The sequence below is a fragment of the Bacidia gigantensis genome, assembly GCF_019456465.1.
Source record: "Bacidia gigantensis strain McMullin 20006 chromosome Unknown contig_34, whole genome shotgun sequence".
Classification (NCBI taxonomy): domain Eukaryota; kingdom Fungi; phylum Ascomycota; class Lecanoromycetes; order Lecanorales; family Ramalinaceae; genus Bacidia; species Bacidia gigantensis.
In genome coordinates, this window is record NW_025408610.1 from 429320 (window position 1) to 448463 (window position 19144).

The following is a 19144-nucleotide window of genomic DNA, read 5'->3' on the forward strand; positions in this document are numbered from 1 at the left end:
CTGCTCATGTGGTATCGTTGGATTACTCCCACTCAGGTAGGCTAGCTGCCTTTTGGCGCTTCTGTGCCGTATTGGGACTGCCCTCTGAATCTTCAGAATGTATCGCAATGTCTGCGAGCTAATCTTTTCGGGGTTGGAAAAGTGGGGCAATTGCCGAGATGGCTGTGGGATTTCGTGAGGCCATAGGGTCTTGAAGGATTGCGTTCGATGAAGATGAATAGCGTAGGATTCTCAAAGAAATTGGTAAGATCGATGCCTTTCTTCTTCTCATTTAGCGTGTTACTTACTTACATAACTATGATCATCCTTATTAGATCCTCAGCGGTTCTAATTAAGGCTAATTAATGAGACGATTCACAGGTCTTTGTTTGAAGGATGTGAGTAAGATCGCGACCTTCAATAACCATAAAACGCAGACGTAGAAGCACAGCCTTTGGTGTGCTCCTCTTCGGTAAAACGTGGCGGCTGAAGAGGGCAAAACGATTCAGGCTCTGAGGGCGCGCGTCTCGCCTTCAGTGTGTAAATGAAGTCGATATGATCATTTGAAATGCTCATCAATCTCAATCTCTTGTCTGAAGTCGAGACACCCAGCCCAACCCATCAACTTCGCAGCTTTCAACACTGACCTCAAGAATTGTAATAAACATCGCTCTCCTTCATCATAAATCGATCTTAGTCTCCAGCTGGTCTTATATACTAGCTTCCATGCGCAGTATCAATTCCTTGCTTTCTGCGCTGATGCGGGCGTTCTCCGTCGAATCACGCTATGTTGTAGCGGCTCATCGTAGACTGACACATGCTCTTGAGTCTGAAGATTTGGCTTTTCAATTCTCTACTTATCTTTTGCCGCCATATAGATGCGTAACCCTTTTCGTCTCTCCTCTTCAAGCACGTTCTAGGATACTCCTACTCCTGCTATCTAATCTGCGAGACTATCGTTTGCCTGGCTTCTATTGGCGTTCTTTTTCAAATGCACTGCATAGGCTGCTCATACCATCACAATTAGTCTCTACTCCCATGGTATCTTATCAAAGGGGCTTTCTTCTTTTATTTCTGTCTGACCAATCCTCCGAGATATGCCATCTGTCTCAAGGATTAAGAGACACGATTTACGCATTGGACTTCCAATCTCAGATCGTACCTTTACCACAGTACATGTGAAATTGTTCTTGTGATCGATTGCTGATGGATCACAGCGAACACGACCTATCTTCAGACACAACCTTTCCTCCATCATTTGTGGGGGACCCCAGTAGCAGAACTCAGATTTAACACACTGGTGAAATTCATTTGTTGGATCTGTTTCTTTAACGTCACCTAAGGGAACCCATAGGAAGTCTTCTTCTTCGTCGTTGTTTATTGATTCTTGGATTTCGTGTCTTCTTTGTACGTCTGTGGTGTCGGCCCAGAAGAAAATATGAAAGGCAGGCATGATGTGGCTTCGCAAAGCAGGTGTGATATCTTTGATGTCGACAGGACGGGCTTGCTGGTGAACGTCTTCATTCTAGAAAGTTACTGAATTTACAGGTATAGAGCTCTCTGCAAGACGATGAGATGAAGAAAATAAGTAGGCACAAGAATGACGATTTGCAGTGCTACTCGCACTGACGTCTTGATTTGCTGCATTTAAAGCGGTCAACAAGAAGATGATCCTGTAAGATTTCAAACGGAACGAAGAATTGGCGCTGGCTTAATGCGAGGTCTAATCTGAATGATTACCTTGATCACCGATAAAGCCTCGTCAACAGGACCTTCTGGCGCGAGGTGATAAATAAAACCTTTTGCATCTCTTTGTCTCCTACTTTGTAGACCAAGGCCGATGGCTGCTAACAAGCAGAAGCTATTAATAGCGTTGCTCAAAGTTTTAAACCAATCGTGATGGACCATGGCGCTAAGTCTTGCGCTTATGGGAGGAACAAATGTTGGTTTCTAGATCAGCGGCATGCTCGTGGACGAGGCGGACAGGGATTGTGTCTTGCTTGCTCATTGAGATTTGAGATGTCCTCGAGGACAGTAACGATGATAATGAGTACGCCTTGGTCATAATAGATTTGATGATTACTTTGCTGTCAATGTCCCAATAAATTGAACGATCTCATTAGCTAACAGCAAGACCATAGAGTACGTCTTAGTCAGACCCCTCTTCCCATTCCCGTACCTGACTCTAAGCCGACTCTTAGCCCGCAACTTTCACTCCTTCGCCATCGCATTCCCATCCGCTGCTGCTGCAAGAGGGGGGTCGGGTCAAAGCCTACAATCCACCTCGCATCCCCCAACCCCTCATGCCCATCCCAAATGCTCACGTCCAGAGTACAATTCTCACGATGTCTCTGGAACCAATCAATCATAGCTGTTAAACAAGCCGCTACATCTCCCCAGAGTAACTCCTCCCGACCACCACTGCTACGACCGATCACAAAAATCAATTCTAGCCCAAGGGCAATAAGATTTGTCTCCCACAATCCGCCCACTAGAGCAAGCGTAGCTGGTCTGGGCTGCACTAGTGATTCCAAGACGTAGGTGAGGTAACTAACGCTGAGGGTCCATCTAACGGGGTTTCCATGAGGTTGCCTAAGGCGGAATGTGTAGGTGAAGGGGCGGGCTGTGAGGCTAGAGGGAAGAGGGCTATTAGTCAGATAAGAGGTGATTTGACAGGGAGAGGGGGGTAGATTGCATCATCAACTTGAAAGTGGGCGCCAGGTGACAAGGTGTAACGAGAACTCTTACCTTGCTGATATAGACAAGTTTCCGACTGGCGCTGCTGCTCCTACTGTATTAAGTGTGGGTAGGCAGACAACGCAGCTAACAAAGACGAGAGACATATGCAGCAGGCTTGTAAAATGCTTCATAGTGAATACGACGATATTCGAAAGATTAAGAAGAGAAAAGATCAAGCTATCCGGCTTTCAACCGTTTTAGCTTGGCAGTAACAGTAAAACATTAAAGTCTCGCTTATCTGGTTCAGAATGGAAGGCGTACTGTTTCAGTAGCAAATCTTATTATGGGACCGTGTGTGAGACGTCTTAAAGCTTGCTCGAGACTCTTTCGCATTGTTTCAGTCACTTAAGTATCCTACTATTCCCTTCATCTTTCGCGGTAATGCAACTGGAAAGTCGTGTGGTCTTTTAATCTTAGGAATAAGTACAGTGTATATCTGGGAAAGTAACATCGCAATAAGAGCACTTGTCAAAATCCTGGTGGGTTTAGGGTGGTGCAGCGAGTCGCGCCTGCCGGAAATGTTGGTTTCTGAATCAATATAGCGAGCATGCACGAGGTAAACTGGGGTTTATGTACACTTTGCTTTTGAATTAATAGTTGATCTAATGTGCAGGGATTGAGTTCAGATGATGAGTTCCAGCTGTGATAGTGTCCATAATATCGAGTTGTATAATAAAGAAAACCCATTTCAAGTGATACGATACCAATTCGTTGACATCATCTCGCAATTGTGGCTTTCCCTGTCCTGCTTCACGGACATGCTATGGTAACAGGTAAAGAGCAGGGAGACAGCACACTATACAAAATTGGAGAGAAAGGTTACAAGTGTATTAGCGATTGAGAAAGGTAGCACAAAGACTTATTCAGCTCTAGAAGAAGAATCCCAGATCTCGCCTTCGCATGATTTCTCTTACATCTATCCAAAATTCTCTAGTCCTTTCCGATTTTTACGCCCGTCGCAAAAGCCTGCGCCATAGACCCCGCCTATGGTAAGACGCCTCCACTCCCTTCAAATACACCGACAGCTTCCACAGCGACGCCACGGCCATCGTAGATACCAAAACCATCGGCTACCGCCGCGCCAGCAGCCTTGTCGGCTTTGTCCCCCTTACCTCCGCAACCGCAGAGAAAAACATAATAGTAGGCCCTGAGGACCAGAATCCCTTCTACTCCAGCACCTGGTTTCCATCGACACGCAGAGCCATCTCATCGGATCCGCAGACCCAGCTACCCAATTTCGCCAAGATCCCAGCTTGTCCATAGCAGCATGGCTTGGGTCCTCACCTGCCAAACAAGCGGCTACGATCTTATATATACCTACCTGATTGGCAGCGTCGTAAACCCTGCCCTCACGCTTGGCCTAGTCGCCGCCCTCACAAATAAATGCTTTCGCGCTCTCGAGCTTGGAGATGGCGATTAAGATGGCAAGATTTAGCGGTTTAGCCCAACGACTTGCTGACACATGGGCCACCCACCTTTTTTGACCGTAAAGCTCTAAGCTTGTTAGCCGGCGCAGTAACGGCCCGCACTGACCTACTCGCCGCGCCTCGTTGCACGAGTGCCAAAGGCGCCACTGTTCACCCTCGTCGGATTGAGTCCGCTGTATACGGCACTTGGCCTGGGGGGGCTAAGTATACGTTCCTTTGCATGGACAAGAGGGGTGAAACTGGGCTGGTGAGGTAAAGGTCAACAGTTCCACCTATAGTGGCGTGGGGGTCGAAAGGGCTGAGCGGGAGTTGGAAGGGACGGGGCGGGGGGAGTCTGAGGGGTTCTTCGAGGAGAAGGAGCGGAGGGAGCGGAGGGGTGGGGGTTGTGAGGTGGGGTTTATCGGGATGGGCGGGGTGAAGGGTCGAGGGTGGAGGCTTGTGAGATCGTGAGGGGATAGATGGCTAGAAGGTTGACGAATGATAAGTTTTATAGATACTAATACCGATGAGCACGATTCAATTCTTATGTATGGTCTCGGGAGACCCCGGTGTTGGCTATTGTTACTTCTTTAGATGATACTTATGATCATAAACTCATTATTTCGTTCCGTGTCTAAAGTATGTGGTGCACGGCGTTATGCATTGGCAATGTCACTCTCTAAGAACTATACTCTGCTGTAGCATCTCAATTGCGGAGACTGACTATGCTATGCATTCCGAGGGTTTAATTATCACCGCCAGAGTCGTCAGTCAAGGTCTCTATAGCTTGAAACACGCGTGAAACAGTTGAATGATGATCCGAAAGGACCAGCGCGTCGCCGCACAGAGGCTCTACAAAGTTTCGTGTCCGTTGTTTTATGTATAGGCGATCCGCTACTACGCGATAGCTCGCGATACCCCGCATGATCTAATAGCTATGGCTTCGAGAGGTCCATTGATCATGAGATCCTTGTCAGTATGTTCGTCGTCGCGGCTTCAAAAGAAGTCTCTGTCATTTCATTCCAGAGTAGGCCGCATCCAGTGTCTTCAAGTATGGGGCTCAACGACTTATTGCGCTCTCTCGAGGCTACGTTTTCTTGTGCTAAGTAACAACACCTAGCTCAGTACTGCTCCCGAAAGCAAGAATTTTCCGAGACACGGCACGGATAGGTCCACTGACAGCAGTGTCTCAGGCGAAAAGCATAAAGCAAGAATTAATTCACATGCATGCCTCTTGCGTTTGGAAATCGGGGATTTTATGACGTACATATTAAAAAATGCAGGGCAACATACGGTCTTCACAAACGGGAGAGTCTACCGTCCTTTTGAAACGGGATAAGCGCTACACCGTCATAATCGTTTCATTGGCCGTGGTTATAATGAAGTCGACTCGTCGCCCTCGAAGCATACAAAAGGTCTTCAGACGCTTGGAAACTTCTCAATCTCCGTCGTTTGTATTCATACGCTCCAAGCACCACAACAGTCCTCAGGGTCGTAACATTGCGCCAAGGTCGAAGTCGTCGCCAACCATGATGCTAAGATGTAAGTAGGATAGCTTCTCAACCAATTCGATACAAGGTTGACAAGATCCAGCATTCTCTTCCACCGTCACTGCCATCTACGTTCTCCTCGTCGGAATATCGCTCGCATTTCCCATTCCCCAAGTGCCAGGGGCAGGTGGTGTTGGCGAGCTCAGTGAGAGTGATTGGATACAAGTCATCCATAATAGTACGTCTCTGACTGTGTGCTTCCCAATGCTCCACAACAGTGCATTTCCTTAATTGCCACTTCAATCAAGCTCAACGTACTTCTCTGCGATATCTCGCCCGTATCTCTGATCTACGCCGCATTTCTTTTCCTGCGAGCTATTCCATCACGAAAACGACGTGAGCTGACCGACTATCATGTTTAGATCCCCAGTGGTTCCCTCCAGTCCAGGTGACTCATCCAGACGGCTCTGTATCTATCGGGAAACCTATTGGCAGGCATTTGAATGTTGTCAATCCGGAAATTGCTTCGGACTTGGGTCAGAAAACCCCTTAGTGGTGATGGGATGCCGAGTTATGGATATATTCGACAAGGAAACCCGAGTGCTGATGAAGCAGTGTTGATAGATAATAGAGCGGGCATCAAGAGCAGGTCTCTTGTCCTTCCGAGCAAGATTTTCAAGGGACTGCAGGGTGTAATTTGAGGGGATACCCCTTCTTTGATTTCTATGTTGTGATAGGACACTTATGGTAATGGCTATTCTCGATTGAATTAATGTTTTGAATTGAAGCCACCATGTGAGCCTGCCGGCTGGAATGAACGCTCAAGACAAGTCATTGTTAATGCATTGGGGGAGAAATCAGCGGTAATGAAATGTCCGTCACCACCATTGAAGAAGCATGTGCGACTACCATGTGCCCTATCTAAAAGCCAAAAGCCAAACTCCGATACTCAAAGTGCCATCTGCAAGCACCCACGGTGTTCGCAACACCGTCTTCGCTTCCTCACCACTTCTTTAGTAACAATCTCCGCGGCGCCCTCCTTACCAGCACTAGGGTACCAACAACTTACCCCAGAATCCTATCTCTTGATCGCAGCACATACCCACATCCCCTTCTACCCAACCCCTAGCTCCATTACCATCTCCCCCACCTCCCCCTTCCACGTCATCAACTACGACACCCTCCTCCCCTATCCTTTAATCCCAGACTCGTACAACCGCGCCGCTGCCTTCATATCCCTAGACACCTCCCCTGCGTCTTCGCACTCTATCTAGTGTGAGTCAGATAATCCGTTATCGCCTGGTCACTCGCCTGTGTTTATGAGAAGCGGGAGTTGTAAATTGGAGGGGGCGGCGCCGAGGGGTGGGGGCTGCTGAGTGGTGGATGGAGAAATTTGATGCTCTTGTGGTGAAGATGGTTTTGTGGTGTGTGAAGTTTCAGGAGGGGGGTTTAGGGGAAGGGAGAGGAGATTGATTGGTGGTTGGGCTTGAGGAGGGATGGGTGCTGGTTAAGGTTGAGTTGTGGGGAAGTGGATGTGCAACCGAGTGGTCTGGGGCAGGGTAGGCAGATAAGGGAGGAGATGGAGGGGAAATGGGTTTGGAAAGGGGTGGGGTGAGTCGGACGGGCATGGGCATAGGGATGGTGCGTTGAAGAGTATGATTGAGGATGGAGAGGGTGACGTAGATTCATAATGCTTCTGCACCCGTAAATATTTGCTAAATCTGAGTGGAAGATGCTAAAGTTATTGTACAAAGCTGTCAACACCCACTCCAGCCTCACTATCATAAGCAGCGTGGATCTGAGATGGCGTGGGCTTCTGCCAATAATCGCAGTTCATGTCCACGGAGAGATTTAGTCTCATGCGACTAAATGGTCATAGTCAGTAACTTGGAGGTCCGATTTACTGCTATATTGAAGTCTCTCCACTGATGGCGAAAGACGCAAGAAGCGTGGGGGTACAAGATATGTGTTGGTCTCCTTTGACTGCGTTTGTTTCTCGTATTATTTTGCTGACTGCCTGTTGTTAAGTAGTGATAATATCACGTCATAGGGCTCTGTATCTTTCAGTGGTCGATTCTTTGACCAAGGACAAAAGCCCTGAGGCTTAATAGAGCGGTCACGGAAGCGGTACGCAAGGTCAACTGCGTCCGACGTTGGCTCGACTCTTTTCTCAAATAAGAAGAACTTCACAAGTTCGACACTCCCACCAAAGACCGCAGCCGTCAGTGGGGTTTTAATTTTGTATAAGCACGAGCCCGCCAGCGGGGTGTTGACCATGTCCAGGCACGAATCCTTGGAACGGAAATCTAGATCGGCACCAAGCTCTATCAATTTTCTTGCACCCTCATTGTTTCTATATATAGCAGCCACCATGAGAGGACTTCCAAATGAAGAGTCAGCATTGATGTCCGCACCGTACATATGCAACAATTCAACTGGATTGTCGTTATCTGTTGCGGCAGCCTCGTGTATGTGCGTCACATAGTGTTTTTCATCTGCTGCCCAGATTTTATGGTTTGGATCTGCACCAGCAGACAACAACATTTGCAAGATCTCCCGAGACGAGGGGTGATGCATTCCCCACGAAATGATCAATCCTAGAGCGGAGCAAGTCTGGGTTCGGAGCAATATTCCATCAGTTATGCCAATGTAAGCAGAGTCGACATCAACGATATTATTCGCATCCGCTCCTTTGTCTATCAAGAGCTTGACAGCTTCAGTATGTCCATACATTGCGGCACAGGTCAAAGCGTTACTCTGAGCCCAAGTGCTATTAGCCGAGACATCTCGATCCAGAAGAGCAATCATCGGCTCGCGATAACCGTAGCTGGCCGCTTGGCAGAGCGCCTCGCTGAGGTCACGGTCGTCGATAGAAGCACGCATAGCAGATGAGTCCAGAATGTTCGCAATCCCTCTCGCATTATCATTCATCACGTTCTGTTGTAGGCGTGCTTTGGGTCGAGTCAACCGTGCGGCCAAAACACTAATGGCTGAGGCTCGCGTCTTTCCAGCGATGGCGCCTGAAGTATTGCTAGGTAAGGGTGTCTTTTCCTTATTCCGAGTTTGTGAGCTAGGTCTACGCTGGCGAGCAGAAGAGCCGTTAGTGTTAGTGTTAGGCTTTGTGCCAACATTGTCGGGCTCTTCACTCTTTGGTAACGATCCTAAGTGGAGCATGGACGAAATGGCAGAGGACGAATCTGAAAAGCTTTGGCTATGCGCACTCTCATCAATTGGTTCAACAGACTTCAGGCTCTGCCCATCAGAAGTATTTTCATCATCGCGCTCCTCAAACTCCCCAGATTCCACTTTGCTGACGAACCAGTTGAGGATGAAATCGCGATTGGCATTGAAAGCGGCCACAGAAACGCCGATATCCTCGAGGTTCTTTCTGATCTCCCTCCACACGGCTTGATCGTCAGCTGTTAGACTATCGACCGTATGATTCGATACAATGGAACCTTCTCGTTTCCCGTTTCGGAATTCATCGAGCAATTTGTCAAGTTTCTGTTCAACTCTCGCCTGACATGTGCTGAGCCTCGGATCAGCATGACACCTCGAAAACAAATAGGAGAAACAAACGCGACAAAGGTGCCGAGCATTGTGGTGTGAGAGATGAGGCGAGCACGTATCTCTGCGATATCCTCATTGCCATATCGCATTCGATCCCAAGTCCGTTTACTCTGAGTGCCGAGGCTCTCATACTTCTTCACTATCTTGTCAAGATCTACGAGAACGTCATTGCATCCCTCTTTGACCGTTTGCAGCCGATGCTGTCTATCCTGTGACAGAGGCTGGGCGAACACTGTCTCTTCTGCCTCTTTAATGACTGCATGTAGAGACAGCACCTCGCCGCTGATATTGCCAAAGCTTTCGGGCGCTCCTTTGCCTGAATCGACTCTGTGAGTCCGGTCTCACTCGTCACAGAATTAGACTCACAGGATTTGTAGACGTTCCAGGCAAGCGTGCCAACCGCAACGAAGTCACCGACGCCAAAGCCGTAAGGGACCGGCATCTGTCTCACACCAGATTATCCCAGACGAGCCGCAAGCAGGTATACTAAGATTCCTTATCCTTGATCCAGCCGACTGAGGTGGATCTATTCACTATCTATCATAGGAATGGGCATAGAAGCGGGGTATGAAGATCTCAGCCTTACGCTACAGACCGACTACTGCTCGGAGAAGACCAAACACCGAGAACATTTGTAGCACGTGACCGGCAATGGACAGGTCTAGAACATGAGCCACACCTCAGTCATGCAGGTACAGCGCAGAGATCGACAGGATCTGCCACTTGTCAAAATCCACAACTCTCCTCAATGATAGAACAAAGAAGGACTTTTCCGACATACCGGACTGCTCGTCTAGATGTATTGACTTGTTACGGTTGATTCCGGATTCGGCCCAACGACCTAACTGTCCTGGACATAGCATAAGGAAAAGAACCGACGGGACGAACAAAACATAGCATCCTTGACTGGATAAGAACCATATTCTGATAGTGGTAAAGTCACATATGTATTGTGTGACAGAGTTGTAATACTCTGCAAGTCCTGTGCACGGTTCAGCACTATTTCAGACCTCGCCACTTCTAGAAAATCTCGACCAAGCTTATCTGAAATCCTTCTATTAGCAACGGGATGGAATCGTAAGTGACGTTCGAGAGTCTGAGGAGATTCAGGCATACGCCCAGCAAGCATATGAGACAGAAGTAAAAGAGCAGGGCTCGGCACTGCGAGGGCGTCAATCTCAAGACAGAGTTGCCCCTTCATCCTTCATAAACCAAAATCTCAGTCCAGGTCCACCGCATTTCAAAGCGACTCACCCCCAAACCCAACCCCTCGCCACCCTTCCCCCCCCTCCCAAAAACACCCCTACCGCTTATCCATCTGCATGATCCCATAAAACACGCCCCCTGGCCCAGCCCCCAGAATCCTCACCAGGTCCAACCCCACCGACTCTCTTTCCCCAAGAAACATCTTATACCCTTGCACAGCCTGGCGGGCCACATCCCACGTAAAGTCCACTTCAAACTTCGCCGGATTTTGGAGCACAATCAGCCGATAGTGACCATCTACCGTGAACGTGGCTCCGCATTCGGGAACGCAGTCGCCGCTCTTGAAGGGGAAATATTTTTGCGTCATTTGGGTGATGGCGTTGTCGAGGATGCGGCGCGCTTGGGTGCCGGAGACGCCGCTGCCGCCGCCCCGGCCGATGGAGAGTGAGAGGGGGGTGAGCTGGAGGGGATTGGGTAGATTGCGTTTGAGGGGACGGTTGGGTCTGTGGGGGTGCTGTTGGGGAGAAGGTTAGCTTTGGTGGACGTGCAGATGGTGATGGTGATTGGAAAGCTGATTCTTTTGGGGAGATGGTGGAGAAAGCGAGGGGAGGATTACAACAAGGCTTTGGCATCTAGGGCTGTGATGTTGAAAGTTGGGTCGCATGTGGTGATGATGGGGCTGCAAATGGCGAGGCTGGCTAGGACGGAGATGGAGAGAGCGGTGGTGAGGGTTCGATACATGATCATGTAGGAGGTTATGTAGGTTGGTGGTTGGGGACGTAGCTCTGGGTGATGATATACCGTTGAATTTCGACGATGCAGGTAGATGACTGATCAGCTTTTGTAGAGGGACTTCAGTCTTGAGGCACGTGGGATCACATGCACCGAAGCCCTAGACAAGCGCAAGTTAGCGGCAAGGCTTTCTTGCGCCTTAAGTTGAAACGGTTGGTTTTTGTTCCAGGGCTCCTGTTGCTGCGCATGAAATTCTGGTGGAGCCAACAGTGTCAATATCTGGAAAGCAGGGAATGTAGTTCTAATTTGGGAGACCTGCTTTGATCCTATGGGGAGACACTAAGAGAAGTATTTCGGCTAATTCACCGACCCAAATTGTAAATACTCTTACAAGAACCCCGAAGCATCACCAGCATAAATTTTCACATAATGAAACAGCACCACCGCTTCCCCCTCCTCCTCCAACAAAGTCTTGTAGCCCTCAATAGCCTGCAGCGCTACAGACCAATTGAAGCGATTTGAGTAAAAGTCGGGGATATGTTTATTGAGGAAGAAATAAAAATGCTCAGGCTCGCTCAAAGTGAAGGGCGCTCCACACTCGGGGATGAATAGGGCCGCAGATGGCGAGATTGGCAAGGACTGAGATCCAAAGACTCGCTGTGAGACTTTGAAACATGATGATTGCTGGTTGTACGAGTTTTGGCAGGCTAGTGATAGGTTCTGAGCGGTGAAGTATGTGTATGGTTGATCAGCGGGCTTGATATGTAAGTTGGTGCCTTGAGGGAACCTTCGCTTGAAATAGGAGTTCCAGACACACATGCGCAAGTCAGCGTGCGGGCTTCTCCAGCGCCTCCTCTAGCCGAAAGTGTTGGTTTATGTTTCAACTTTTGAGACTCGCGTGTGCGTCGGGAGATTTCAAGTCGACCCTAATACTATAAACATCTAGATATCATGGGTGTTCATCTTGAGAAATGTAGCTACCTTGGGTTCCAAAACGGACACGGAGAGATGTTATGACATTTATTTATGCGGTCTATTTTCGCAGCTTAGTAAACATGTTCATAACGTTGAACATATAATAATAATGTGAAAACCAGTTGAAGGATTGCTTAAGGTAGTCTACCATCTGGTCCTCAGCTGTGGTTCTGATCTCAAGCGACGTAGAAAGGTGGTGGAGCGTCTATTTCCAGATGCCCAGTAACCAAAGTCAGCAACAGCATACGGGTTTGCATCTCAAAGTCTCTCTTACGCGCAAAATCACCCATCATCGCTGTGGAGATCTGATTGCAATATAGCTGCGTAAGAAGGTGAGCTACAAGATTTCTTTTCAAACCACATCATATCTCTGTCCAATGCATTAATAACTCAGCAACCTAAAGATGGGGTCGTAAATCTCTATCTATATAACTAAACTTTTTTGTGGCATCGAAAATGCACGTCGCTATGAAAGTAGTAGCTAGCATCCTAGTATATTTCCGAATGATACATCCTATCACCTTGCTATTCTACAGAGACTTAAACTAGATTATCCGTTAGAAGTCGGATTACTTCCGTGTCTCTCGGCCATAGAAAATAGCGTCATTTGCGTCGCGTTTAACTGTTGTGGATGTCTCACTGGCTCGCGCTCCAGAGCTGTGTGCTGCACAGCCTCTCTCCTTTCGTGGTCTGGATAGAGAGCCGGACGTGTGATTCAGGGCATTGTGTGTTTTACTACCATCCATTCATTAATCGACTGGATGATGTGCCAGTGTGATGCGCAGTGTATACACTGATTTCGGCTTGCTTTTGATGGATTGTGACGTCAGTTGCAAGCGCGGTGCTGGTCAGAGTTGTTCCTACAGGTCGAGGACGACTGCAAATAAATAGTATATAGTCACTCTACCCACTCACGACCGCTGCCACAATCGCCAATCCCGCCACAACCGTCGTGGCCGTGTTCACTCGGAAATCAGGCATCTTGGGCCCATTCTCCACCGCATACGACTTCTGTAGCGCATTATTATCGACACCGCCCACCATCGTTCCCACCCTATTCGCTTCGTCTGGCTGCCTTCGGGCTAACCCACACGATTCTTTGGCAAATACATTCTTGGTTTTGGAGGGCATCGTCGTTAGGGTCGTCTACGAGATTGTCGATAGTGGCATCGTAGATCGTGCCTGCTAGAATGCCAGTTTGGTCTTGCAGGTAGCAGCGGATAAACATGCGGACGTGATCGAATATTAGGCCGGCGTAGTCGAGCTAGTAGATGGATCGGTGGTAAAAAAGCCGATTACTAAACAGTGAAGATCGAGGGCCAAATCTTGGGGTGGCTGGTCAAAAAATGCTTAGGAAGGCAAGAGGAAGGCAAGAGATAGGTGGAGGGGTAGAGATAGGTAGGGAAGTTGCGCATAGGACATCGTGAACCTGCCTCGTCTCTGAGCTTCTGTATCATCGAACGAATCTATTATCCTGTCCTCGCCTCTACTAGGTCTTTAATCGAAGGGTACCATATCAATGCATAGCGGCAGACCTCTCACATCACCATTCCTCATCAGTCTTTCGGGAATACGTTATCCATTGCAAGTCTTACCTGCTTTACTATATATCTCTTCCGAGGCATCGACCTAGTGGTACTCTGGTGGGCACTGTACTCGTATTTGTTATCTCTGCTCTTGACCTGCTGCCACTACTCTAACATAGCAAAGATATGAAGATAATTGCCTTGGCCACAAAAAACGCCATACAGGCTATTACGCTTGTCACGTGGGTCTTCCAAACACTCTAGCTCTAGGCTAATCCAGTGGGTGCCGAGAAGTTCGCTGCAGTAGGCAGATTCACTACAGTATCCATGCTCAGGATGTAGATTTCTGAGAGCCATGCGTGGGGTCGGGCGAAGCGGCAACCTTTGTCGGGATAAGTCTTCGAGTAAAGAGTTGTAGCTGTTGCCGTCTATACTGTTCTCCGACAAGATGCATACAGTAAGAGGCTATCCTGCCACCGCACCCGATAACGATCTCTGCATCCTGTGAAAATGCAGATGATTTTTGGCAGAGGAGTATTCAAGCACATGAAACGAGGCTGACCGGTAATGTCTTGGTCTGCGACCTTGCTGCAACGCGAAAGATCCCCTTCGTCTTAGGCCTTTGACTATTGAGTTACGCCACGGAATGCGCCAGATGCCTCAGATTACTTTAAAGCATGATAGATCTGGATGATTGATCTCGTTAATGTAGGCAGGTGATATCTCTGACTTCTTGCGACACTATATCCCGCCGAGGAGATACTCGGCTCGCATTCATGACTTTAGTTCTCAGGGCTCATACGCTAATCTGAAGTGGAACCCACCTAGCTGTGAACCGATCTGCCTTATGTGCTTGTGAAGCGGTAAAGAACCCGTGGGTGAAAGGCTCATGAGCTCGTCTTGGGCTCGTGTATGATCACTCTAGACATTTAAGCGTTGTCTAGCTTTTCGACTTGCTAAGCCGCCTAAGCATTCGACGATTCTTAGCGTCAGCGTGAGCCTAGTCGGCACACCGCCCTTTTGCGTTCGCTCATGACGCGCTCTCGATCAAGTTCTGAGCAAATGCACAGATTTTTTTTTGAACACTACTGGCAATTGTATACACCTGTAGAAGTATTCTGTCATTGACGTTAGCCTGGCGCGACGTTGTTGAGATAGCGCCTCGGAGATAATCGATAGGTAGGGATCTCCGTGAGCGTGTCGAGGCTATCCTATAAGTATGGGATGCTCAATAAAGGGCATACTAGCCATGTGAAACCGCAAGATCCTCTCACGTATCGTACAGAGCCATCACTGATCTAGCCATCCTGCTTATCACAAACCCGGTGAGCTTCAATGTCCACATCGCTTGGTAAATATGGCTTGCAAGGATGAAGGACCGGACCAGGCGGCCAATGTATGCCTTGAAGCTCTGCGAGCCGGAATAGCAACGAGAAGCAAGTATCACACTTTGATTATCATAATCGGAGAATCGCAAGAACGTCTGCCTTATGTGAGCGAGTTACCTCCTGGTTCTACCTGGCTCGACTAAAGGGGCTTTCTACAGTCATGTTAGAGAAGCCTCGGACGGCAGGAACGAGGTACCACCACACCCACTTCAATTGACTGTGCGGAAATGTCTATCTTTGAGATGTGACAACTCATTCCTTGTGGGCCAAGGCAGATTCCCTGACTTTCGTGTACTTTGTCCTTACCTGATGGACCTAGCATACACGTTCAGCGAGCAGCAGCCGATGTGGAGAAATGAGGTATAAAGACATCTATCACTCACTCTTCGGATGACCTGTGAACTCTCCAGCACAGAGAATTAAATCCCAATTCGCAAGCCAGCCTAAGTTCTCTCTTACTCTAAGTATTGAAACCTCCACGCAGGAAGCTCGACTTAGTAATCTACTCAACCATGCATCTCAAAGTCCTCATCAGCGCGCTCTACGCCGCCATAACCCTCAAATCCGCCTCCTCAATCTCAATCCCCACCTCCCCTCTCGTCACCCCTCCCAAAGACACCCACCCTCGCATCAATCTCGAAATCCGCGCGCCAACCTGCCCGGCCGGTCAATTCCTAGACACCACGCAAAACAAATGCGTCGTGCAAACCACCTGCGGCGCAAGCTGCACCGTCGGCTCCTGGTTCGGCAAAACTTTCCAACCGCCGCGGTACTCTGTTCCTAGCTCATGGCCCTCCTCTGCTCAGAATCAGGGGTGGGTGCAGGGCTCCGATGGCTCTTGGACTCAGGAGGGGACCACCGGAGCTCCGAGGTCATCTTATATTGGAGGTGCGGGGACGCCTCCTCCAAGTCCGTTCGAGCAGGATGCTTCGTGGGAGACTGCGCCGGAGGAGGCGGCGGAGTTTGCGGGTAGTAGTGTTCTTTGAGGGGGCGGAAGTGGGCAGCAGCTGGGATTTGGCGACGTTTGAGCTGTCAAGCCGGTAGAGGGGAGAGATAACTTCGATTCTTACATGAGAGTCTTCAGAGAATGTCTGATCATTACTGTTAAGCGTTGAAGTATAAAGTGTTGAATGACTTCAAATGTCAACTCTTAGTCTAGACTCCCGTGCGATTTCCCGCCTCCTGAAGTAGCCCGCGTTTGAGACTGGTGATTGCTTTGTAGTAATGAGAGATCCTTGAATTTTTCACGACTGGTCCTGTAGTTTTGTTAATCTTGAAAGCCGACGCACAACAACTCTACGGAATCGTGAGCTAGTAGCGGGCTACTTACTGCGAGTATATGCTTCCTCTCTAGCAGTTTCTTCGTTCTGACTACCTGCATCAACAGCCGGCACATTATCACGATCAAACGCCTCTTGCTTATCTTTGCAACTCAGAAACTCTTCGTCTTCATCACTTGCTTCTGCCACTGCTTCTGTAGTTGCTAGCCCCTTAAAATTGTAATTTGACATTCGCCGCCGATTCGACAAATCTTTCAACTCATTCAAAAGACAATGGAAGCTCTCTACCAATTCTCGGAGTTCGGTCCCGTGTCCGAGTAGAGTGTGTGGATCCCAGCGTTCTTATTCAGCTAGTCGTACTGAAGCAATTGAACATGGACCTTGATAATCAAGATCAACACCGACAAATTCTCTAAAATGCCTGCGTAGTGTCTCTACCATTGTCTTACTCCCTCGGTGGCCAGCGTGGTGGAGCATACCCCGAACACGATGATCCATACAGCTGATCATCTCGATAGAAGCATATGTGAGAAGATGTGATAGCATTTCGTGGTCATTCTGGCCAATTGCTGGCATGAGTATGCTTTTGTTTTCGTTGCTCTGAACGTTAGTATCTGCACCGTGTTCTACAGAGGTCCGGAAACCTGGGGAATTGTCTGCATCCAGGGCGTGATTAAGGGCAGTCCATCCCTCGTTATACCAGGCTTCGATGTCGACACCACGCGAGATGTACACTTTGACCATATCCTGTATATAATCTATGTCTTCTGGGTTCATTGGTACTCCCAAATGCGACTGAACAGCGAGTTACTCTGCGGTCAGTCTTAAACATCTTGGCGTCGTAGCTTTGAAGACTGACACGCCATCGAGATCCTCCAACAATGGATCAGCACCATAACCAATGAAAAGCTTGCTCATTGCCCAGTCTTCTCCAGCGCAAGCAATCTTATAGTGATCTGTCAGTAGAATGCGCGAAAGCTTTTGCGCCTGTCGACTTACATGTAAGAGTTTCCAGCTCTCGGAGTAGCATCCTTGATTGATATTTGTTTTTCTTGCAATCTTGTCCAAACTATCTCCACAGCCCGCTCGTTATTGGGCAATGAAAAGTTATAATAGAAAGCCCGCGATGGCCTGACGTTCATAATAGAAAGACTAAAGTCAGGAATGCCCGCGGGACATTCCTTTTGATACGGGAAAACAAGTGACCGCTTCAGTAGCCACAGTGGGAATGCATATGTAACGGTTATCCTCCCAGCGCCATCTCGACATTGTATACTGTCGCAATGGTCTCCAAAAGTATTGATACCTTAGTATCTAATAAACAAAAAGCCAAAGAATGAACGAAGCGATCTGGGGCTGCTGACGGCGCCAAAGGAATGGCATGAACATGAGCAGTCTATGGCGCAATTTGTCTGCTCCACAACGATTCTGGATGTGTCTTCATCTGTCTCAAATCCTCGGCTAGCCTGCATACTCAATTTGTTTTGAGGAAGCTCTCCATTCGAAAGAACCGGCTCTTCTGTGGTGAGCCGAGGGCTGATCTACCAGCCTCAGCGGTGGCGTCCGTGACAGAGTCAGTTTCGGTTAGTCCTCTATCTGGGCTGAGGGCGATAAGCGAGGAAGGAACAACGCGGAGGAGCTCTTTGTGACTGCTCTCAATGTGCAGTGACAAGAGTCGCGTAACATTTTTCGCCATCCGTGACTGAATCATGCTGACATCATTAGTGTGCAAGTCATGGTGAAGCAGACAATGTCGTACAGATTGGATATAGCTAAGGCCGACTCGAGTTTGTCCCGTCCGTCTAACTTAAGCTAGATCCATTGCACGGTTATTCGAGTACTGCCAGCAACACCATCGATTTCGAGCTATCTGAATTAACAGCAAAGTGTAGTTACATTTTGGCCAACAGGTCGTGAGGCAACAATGGCTTAGCAATCCGTCCCCATGTGGCCGAGGAAAACGAGGCCGTAAGGCTCCGCACTATCATTGATCTCGCTGACCTGCTGGACTTGGAAAGTCTTGCTGTAGTCCAGCTTGACGCCCTTGAAACCCTCCACCGTCTCCATCATGATGTCCGCTGAATCTTGCGGGAATGTTCGGTCACCGACAATCGCACTAGTCCTCGTAGCCATGATTCCACCCCCATACTCACACGGGGTCCCCGCTGTTGAAATGCAGTACGTATCCTGCTTGGAATGGAGGTCGATCATGCATTTCATAACCGCAATATCAATGTCCAGGATCTCACCGTCGTCTGGCGATCCGTCGTAATAGGCGTATTGCGCTTTCTTTCCAGTCTTGTCGCTTTCGTGGGAGAAGCCATGGCAGGATCCATCGTCTACGGGACAAATCACTGATTCCTCGCCAAATAGTGGTTTGAGATAGGTGGTGCCGATTGCGCCGAGGAAGTTTCCGAGGCCTTCTCCTGGGGTAGGGGCACCCTGGACATGGCTGGAAAGATTCAGCAGCGCGATGAAAAGAACGCCAGCTTGGCGCCAATTTGCATTGCTAGAGGTCCAAAGTCAGCAGCTGCCATTTTCGCGGACGAGACCGAAGATGACGCTTACAAGAGAGTCATGATATATGGGAAAGGTAATGCGTTACTGATCAAGTCTTGTTGTGGTCGCCAATGAGCAATTCTGGAAGGAGGGCCAGGGATAGTGCTTGTGAAAGACTCGAAGATAGAGCTGTCCCTTGAAAGAAGGGCAATCCTCTTCACTTATATGGCCCTCGCAGAAGCCCAGGAACCACCAACACTCGAACCCTTTAAGGCCTCCAGTCTGAGCCCCTGTGTTAATATCAGGAAAGAGTCAAAAAAGCCATGTCAAAGAGGCGAGAGCTACTGTTTACGT

The 19144-nt window shown here is 48.7% G+C and overlaps 3 protein-coding genes across 3 annotated transcripts; all 3 read right to left on the reverse strand.

The window, feature by feature from the left end:
- Positions 1–7615: 7615 nt before the first annotated feature.
- On the reverse strand, positions 7616–9626 carry KY384_000052 (uncharacterized protein; the record flags this gene model as incomplete). The annotated part of the gene is made up of 3 exons (XM_044808590.1): positions 7616–9143; positions 9194–9500; positions 9551–9626. 3 exons carry the CDS (start codon positions 9624–9626, stop codon positions 7616–7618), a joined length of 1911 nt encoding a protein of 636 aa, XP_044665742.1.
- A 6707-nt stretch (positions 9627–16333) lies between these two features.
- Positions 16334–17068, reverse strand: KY384_000053 (uncharacterized protein; the record flags this gene model as incomplete). Its single annotated transcript, XM_044808591.1, has 2 exons — positions 16334–16632; positions 16741–17068. 2 exons carry the CDS (start codon positions 17066–17068, stop codon positions 16334–16336), a joined length of 627 nt encoding a protein of 208 aa, XP_044665743.1.
- Positions 17069–18220: 1152 nt separating this feature from the next.
- KY384_000054 (uncharacterized protein) lies at positions 18221–18870 on the reverse strand (the record flags this gene model as incomplete). The annotated part of the gene is made up of 2 exons (XM_044808592.1): positions 18221–18800; positions 18860–18870. 2 exons carry the CDS (start codon positions 18868–18870, stop codon positions 18221–18223), a joined length of 591 nt encoding a protein of 196 aa, XP_044665744.1.
- Positions 18871–19144: the final 274 nt, after the last annotated feature.